This window comes from Myotis brandtii, unplaced genomic scaffold (genome assembly GCF_000412655.1).
Source record: "Myotis brandtii unplaced genomic scaffold, ASM41265v1 scaffold406, whole genome shotgun sequence".
NCBI classification, from domain to species: Eukaryota; Metazoa; Chordata; class Mammalia; order Chiroptera; family Vespertilionidae; genus Myotis; species Myotis brandtii.
In genome coordinates this window covers 60,798-68,255 of record NW_005365599.1, presented here as the reverse complement: position 1 = coordinate 68,255, position 7,458 = coordinate 60,798, and the positions used below count along the sequence as shown (strand labels likewise).

Genomic DNA, 7,458 nt, shown 5'->3' with positions numbered 1-7,458 from the left:
TGGCTTGCGCCCTCTCGCAATCTGGGACCCTTCAGGGGATGTTGGACTGCTGGTTTCGGCCTGATCCCTGCAGGCCAGGCTGAGGGACCCCACCGGTGCACAAATCCGTGCACCGGACCTCTATTCTTACATAAGCCTCACATCTCTTGCTCCTTTGCCTTTCCACTGAGAACTTTCAGGACTGGATCAATCTGATATATCAATTTTTGGTGCCACACAAAAAAAATAGGATTACCTGCTTCAGTCAAGTCCCCAGTGCTGTAGTTACACTGACTTTCCTTTTCTGTTTTGAAGAAAGCCCTCGCTAAATCTTCACCATGCTCCACATCCTTTGCATATACTCCCCCCTTTTCCACATAACAAGGTCTTAGCTGTTTTTGAGAGTGTGGTCCACTCAAGTGGATTTAGAAGTCTTAGATCCAGAGGTTATAACTGTTTAGGATATACCTACAGTTGTGATATACTAGGGAGCAAAATCAGAAAAGAAGATAAACAAGTTAACAGAGAGGTAGGAGAAGCAAGAGAAAACAGTGTTTAAAAAAGATAATGGAGGAGAAGATTTCTAGAAGAATAAAGCGATAAGCAGAGAAATGAACATTAAAAAGTTTGAGGACAAAGAAGAGACCATTAGATTTGGTCAGTAAGTCATTTATGACAATTTCTGTAGAGTGGTAAGAAATAGAAACCGGAGTAAAATAATTGTGGACACTAGAGGATAATAAAAATACAATGGCAAGAAGTCCAGGCTATCTATCCAAACAGGTTAGATTAAAAAACAAAACAAAACAAAAACAAGAAAGAAACCTGTATGGCAATCAGAATGGATGGAGGGGTCAAATGAGGACTCACTGTGGTTTTTTTTTCGAGATAGGAGATTTGAGGACATAATGGAAAAAGAGCTATTGCAGAAGTTTTAGAGGAATAATAAAATCTAACCAAATGAGGACTTACTGATTTTTTTCAAGACGGGCTATTTGAGGACATAATGGAAAAAGAGCTACTGCAGAAATTTTAGAGGAATGATAAATATCTAACCGAGGCAAGCTGGCTAACAACTACATGAAAGAGGAAAATGGCTCCACTGATATTAGCAACCCCTCACCACATGCTTCCATTACACCTGTAATTCTCCCAACAGCTTTGTTTATCCCTCACTATATAGTGCACTTGCCCCGTGCACTATATTATTTCTAGTGCCCCAAACAGAGGGCTAGCACTTAGTAGGCACTTAATAAATACTGGGTGGATGAATAAATGGTAAACAATGATATCTGGCCTAGGTTCCATTTGGCCTGATGCTCATATTGCCTATCAATTCAGATAAGTAATAACTCTTCAAAATACTACCAGGTAGAAGAACATTTTCCCAGGAAAAGCCGCATGATTTTAAACCATGTGGTGCACAAATGAACTGAGTATGGCAAGTTGCCAAATTGATACTCAGAGGCATGCACTTCAAGTGGTTTAATGGTATTTTCAACTTAAATGGTAGTTGGACTAAAAAATATATACATTTCAGGTCTCAGAGGTTATCTAATCCAATCCCCCCACTCCCTCACTGAATCAAACATATTTTTCATTAGTCCTAATATTAAGTGACCATTTAGAATCCACTTGAAAACTCTTGTGATAGAAAACACTTATAAAAATGCCCACTCCATTTTTGGATAGCTCTAGTCAGTAGAAGATTCTTAATTGTGATGCACACAAAGCTTTTACCTAGTGCATTTGTCCCGTAGGTTAATGTAACTACAGCAGTCTTTCCAATCACCTGAGGAAGCCCTCTCCTAAGGCTTCTCCTCTCCTCTCCTCTCCTCTCTCCTCTCCTCTCCTTGCCTCAAGAGCTAAGGCAACATATATAGTCACATGGGAGCAAAAACAACATATGTGCAAAATGGAGAACTATTTGTATTTCTTTTCCATCTGATTATGTCTGACTCTCAATTTTCTTTCTATCTTAATTTGTGCAATATCCTTACCTCAATCCAGTGTCCCACATTGCCAGAGTCAAAAGCAGGCTGTGGAGAATATATACAGAATATTAATACATAGCAATATCATTATCAACTTTGCCATTTTAATCTATCCTTCTGACTAAAGTACATGGAAGTGTCCTTTATTCTTTCCCCAAATTGTTTCATTAGAAACTTCAGCAACAAAAGCGCTCAGAAGGATGATAGGAAGAAGAAACACGGAGCCTTCTCTGGGACATCTTCTTAATGTTTTTATCTCCTGCCGAGGCCCACCAGATTCTGATTCACTTGGTTTGGGGCAGGGCCCAGGAATGAGCATTTTCCAAGCTCTCCTGGGTTAAGAGCCAAGATAGAGGAATGCTAGGTATTACGTTGCTTATAAAAATCCAAACACTGATTGCCAGATTTATTCAAGTGTCACAGAAGCAAATCTGCTTAGAGAAGGGTCTACCCTTCTCCCTAGGCCAGTGATGGCAAACCTATGACACGCGTGTCAGAGGTGACACGCGAACTCATTTTTTTGGTTGATTTTTCTTTGTTAAATGGCATTTAAATATATAAAATAAATATCAAAAATATAAGTCTTTGTCTTACTATGGTTGCAAATATCAAAAAATTTCTATATGTGACATGGCACCAGAGTTAAGTTAGGGTTTTTCAAAATGCTGACACACCGAGCTCAAAAGGTTCGCCATCACTGCCCTAGGCCCTCTTTTTCGGGAGTAGCCTGTAGCATGAGGCTTCCTTTTATTTTTTTCTTTAATCCTCACTGGAGGATATTTTCCCATTGATTTTTATGGAGATTGGAAGAGAGAGAGAAAGACAGAGAGAAATATTGACGTGAGAGAAACACATTGATTGATTGCCTCTTGCATAGGCCCTGGGCTGGGAAGGAGCCTGCAACCCAGGTACGTGCCCTTGGCTGGAGTTGAACCCGGGACCCTTCAGTCCACAGGCTGACGCTCTATCCACTGAGCCAAACCGGCTAGGGCATGAGGCCTTCTTATCTTACGTACAGTAGGGATATTGTTTGGTCCAATATGAACTGGGGGAGGGAGATACAGTGAGGGATAATCAATCTTCTACTGTTTTACAGAGCAGAAAATGAAGTAGAAATCACATAAATTTCTACCAAGGTCAGTTACATATTAATCAGACAAGTCATACACCTCCTTTCTTCACTCTCTGTAACATTCAAAAGCTTGGAGAATTCCCCCTAATAGTCACTTAATGAATAGAGGTATTTGCTTTGCTAATTCAGGTGGATTTTTAAATAAATAAGGGAATATCTAAACACGGAGGAGGAAAAGATATAATACTTTCACTTACATAACAGTTCACCTTCAAAGTGCCTTACAGAGAACTTATTAATGCAGCTGTGCTGCTGAATAATTTTGTTACTGCAACAAAGAGCTGATTCTATTAAAACACAACTGAATTTTGAGGAGCTCTTGTGATTTTACCATTGCATCCTCTAGGCCAGCGGTTCTCAACCTGTGGGTCGCGACCCCTTTGGGGGTCGAACGACCCTTTCACAGGGGTCGCCTAAGACCATCAGAAAACACATATATAATTACATATTGTTTTTGTGATTAATCACTATGCTTTAATTATGTTCAATTTGTAACAATGAAATTGGGGGTCACCACAACATGAGGAACTGTATGAAAGGGTTGCAGCATTAGGAAGGTTGAGAACCACTGCTCTAGGCAGTAACAATGAGCACTAGCAGCAAAAATCCTTCCTTTGGAGTCCTAAGAAATTGTCCCAAATTTTTACTTTTCATCATCAAATCTATATCCATAACCTTTTTTGGATCCAATGGAACTGGTACATTACAATAGACTTAGACTGTTTCCAACTCTCTGATGCCCCAATCTGCACCCTCCAGTATCTGGGACAAGATACTCACCAAGTGAAATATATCCAGTGCGTTATTTAGCTGGTATATTTAGAACAAACTGTAAGCACAATTGCCTAGGGCCCTCAGAAAGGCCACATGTCTATAGATTAGATTTTTAAGAAAGTATAACTTAAGGGTGAAAACAACTGGTGAAACTGCTCTGGGGCGGAAAGCTGAGAAGCCAGCTCCATTTTGGTACTCTCACCTACATTTAAGGCATTTATTTTTGTGGCTGTTAAAAAGGTAGTCTGTGCAAAGCACACCTCCTGTGACTGACTTTGCACATGCCATTTACATATGTTTCAAGTTTAAAATGGGGTTAGTTTTCATGGGATGCTAATTCATCAAAAGAGGGAACAAATACAAAGAGGGTCTATTTTTAAAATGATGGTTGAATTTAGAAATTCAGAATCAAGTATTGATATATTCAGTATCCACTTGCATTTATGAATTCATTTTAGATATTTTGTAATCAGGCCGAGAACTTAACGTGAAGATCTTCCCCTGCCAATAAAGACCAGTTGCCTGATTTGCAAAACATAAAAAATAAAAATGAATGTGCGGGAATTTCTCCAAAACTGTGGGGTGGTAGTAAGTAGGAGGCGAAAGAGGTTGTGAATTCTCTTCAACCGGACGAGCACTACCAGACTCTCCGGTTTGTAACAAGCAGAAAATGAAGTAGAAATCACATAAATTTCTACCAAGAAACAGTTCTTCATGATGCTGCCCACCAAAGCCGCAAGGTACCCAGACCCCAGAGTTCCCAGGGCCCCTTCACCAGGGCAACGCTGGCTCCAGGGCGGTCAAGGCAGGGGCGAGCCAGGTAAGGATGCTCTGGGTGGAAGAGGGAGGAAGCACAGGCGGGGACGCGGCTGGCCTGGGAGCCGGTCCCCGCGCCCCGTAACTCCCGATTGGGATGGATCACCTTGGGACTCAGCTTTCTTGTTAATTGTTTCCAGCGACTCAGCCCCATCCTCTTCCTTGAGGAGGACCCTTCCTGGGGCGCCAGCAGCATTTTCCAGGTTCAGGCCGAGAGCTGGGCCGAAGCCGAAACACCCACTCCTCTGCCCACTCCGCTACCGCAGCTCCCTGGGAATTGTAGTTCCCCCGCCCGCAAGGAAGGCAGGTGCGGGGCGCTGACGAACCACCACTCCCAGGAGGCTTTGCGCAGGCGGAGCGCGTTAGCTCGGTTACCCGTGGCAACGGCAGCCGTCCAAGGTCCGGACTTTCGCTCGAGTTCTCGAGGAGATTACTTTTGCCTTTTCCTGGCGCCCGGTGATGACGCAATGCTCCCTGATTGGCTCTGCATCCGAGGCGGTGATTCTGCAAGCGGGACACGTGGAAGCGAGCTGTGGGGAGGCTGAGGGGTCTCCAGACAAGAACAGCTGGGAGGTTTGCAGGTGAGTGCCCCCTCTCCCTGAGGGTGTGGGGACTACTACGGGTGATGAGTCGCGTCGCGCCCAGACACTTCCTGGTTGTGTTGCACTAACTGTTGAACTCCCCACCACGAATCCCCTTGCCTTCTCTGAGTCTCTCCTGGTGGCTTCCGTGTTCAGATTCTCCCAAACCGTGCGAGCTTTCACCGCATCTCTGAGTAAAAGGGACCTGCTTTCAACTGGCCTCTGCTGAAGGGTCAAGTTGTTAGCCGAAAGCTTCCCCCGGGCCGCCCAGGGTGCTGGAGCGGGTGGGAGGATCCCGCATTGCTGAGCCCAGCGCTCCGCGAGGCCTGTAGGTGGCTCCTGGAGTGACGGTAAATCCGTCCTTATGGACCGAGCATGGATGTTTGCGTGGACAGTCCATTCTGGAGCGCAGGGGTGCATTAGGCAGGGTAGATGTTTAGAGCGGGAGCTTTGGACCAGCTACTTCGTGGCTGCATGACCTCAAGCGACTTGCTTAATAACTCTCGGCCCCTCGACAAAATGGGGGCCATAGTACTGAAATCATTGGAGTCTGGTAACGATGGAAAGTCAGTGTATATGTATAGAACCCTTCCAGGAAACGTAAACTAAACTGGACTTGAGATTGGTGAAAACGAGATCAGGGAAGCCGTGCCCTCAGAACTTTGCAGTGGTCTTGGGACCCGCTCCGTCTTCAGGGTCCGTCAGAATGGCGATGGTTGATTAAATTGTGATACATACGCCCTGGCTGGGTTGCTCAGGTAGGTGGTTACCAGTAAGTTGGTTAGAGCGTGGACCTGATACCCAAGGTTGCGGGTTCCATCCAGGTCAGGGCACATACAAGAATCAACCAATGAATGTCTAAATAAGTGGGACAAATAAATGGAGCAAAATGGAATAGACGACTTTAAAATTATGTCTTAACATTGGAGTAAACATTGGAGTAACATAAGTAAACATTGCATATGTTCATGGACAAGATTCAGGACTTCTAATGGGCTACCAGCCTATAAGAGTACAACCTCCACAGTCAGACTTCTATGATTTAAGTCCTGCCTCTGACACTTCCCAAATGGTGACTTTATTAGCCTCCGTTTACTCATATGTAAAATGATCAGTATTTCCCAAGCAGTGTGACTTTTCTCTACACATTGCAAGGCTGAGAGTGAGCCTTGGCTTCATAGCATTCTTTCTATGATTAGTCTTCACTTTCGTCCTTCCATTTGTTTGGATTTTATCAGGTCAGACAAGAATTCAGTAACTGAATTTAAATGGTGTTGATGTCATCATATTGCTCTGGGACTTTTTCCCATTCCCCTGGATATATAAAAAGATCCTAGGCTGAAAGTAGTCGTAAACATGCTATAATTAATTTTTTTGTAGGTTGTTATCTTTGTAAAATGTTTAGCCTTTAGATGTCATGAAACTTCTTCTGAATTTAATGGTCTTTTCTTAGCAGGACCTGGAGAATCCCTCAGGATGAAGCTGAGTCTCACCAAGGTAGTTAATGGCTGTCGCCTAGGAAACATAAAAAACCTGGGCAAAACAGGGGACCGCACAATGGACATTCCAGGCTGCCTTCTATACACCAAGACTGGCTCTGCCCCACACCTGACCCATCACACGCTGCATAGTATCCACGGGGTTCCTGCCATGGCTCAGCTTACACTGTCATCACTGTAAGTAGTGGACTCAACCATTCCAGGTTTCAACTTTGGCAGCAGCTTAGTTACCTTAACAAGGTACAACAAAGCAAAAGACTTTCTTGCTTATATGTGTAAAATTTGTAGATTTTTTTAGAATGAAATCAGAAGAAATATATCAAATGTTATACATCATCTGGCCCTAATCTGGAAGGCATGGGTCAGACCTCCATGTTAAAGGTGCTTCACTTTTCCTCTGAACCCAAGGTTCCTCATTGCCACTGTTCCCAGGGGTAATAGGGTAGGGGTGTCTTTATGCACCAGCCTCAAAAGATTTCTCTGTCCCTGCACGTGTACTTGCATGTGCTACTTATGGAAACAGAGCTAATGGAGTTAGACCATTTTGTGTATTGTGCATATTGACCTTATCCTTAATTGAATAATCTGCTCTAGATGAAATGACTGCAATATCCTATATAATAAAAGGCTAATATGCAAATTGTCCCCTCCACCGGGAGTTCCACCAGGGGGCAGGGCAGCTG

General features: G+C 43.6%; 2 protein-coding genes across 3 annotated transcripts in view; one reads left to right on the top strand and one right to left on the bottom strand.

Moving 5' to 3' along the window:
- The window catches only part of CCDC191 (coiled-coil domain containing 191), a 79,160-nt gene extending 74,087 nt beyond the window's left edge, over positions 1-5,073 (bottom strand). Inside the window, exons 1-2 of the mRNA XM_014545386.1 lie at positions 4,802-5,073; positions 1,980-2,018 (exon numbers count right to left, since the gene is read on the bottom strand). Of these exons, the coding sequence (XP_014400872.1) occupies positions 1,980-2,018; positions 4,802-4,891 (129 nt within the window). The 5' untranslated portion in view covers positions 4,892-5,073. The remainder of the gene's footprint in view (positions 1-1,979; positions 2,019-4,801) is intronic.
- A 108-nt stretch (positions 5,074-5,181) lies between these two features.
- QTRTD1 (queuine tRNA-ribosyltransferase domain containing 1) overlaps positions 5,182-7,458 on the top strand; it is a 21,107-nt gene continuing 18,830 nt past the window's right edge. Inside the window, exons 1-2 of one of the 2 annotated variants that reach the window (XM_005873299.2) lie at positions 5,182-5,276; positions 6,733-6,952. In XM_005873299.2, coding sequence (XP_005873361.1) covers positions 6,753-6,952 — 200 coding nt within the window. In that variant the 5' untranslated portion in view covers positions 5,182-5,276; positions 6,733-6,752. Of the gene's footprint in view, positions 5,277-6,729; positions 6,953-7,458 lie in introns of both variants that reach the window. The other variant, XM_005873301.2, reaches the window with a different exon arrangement.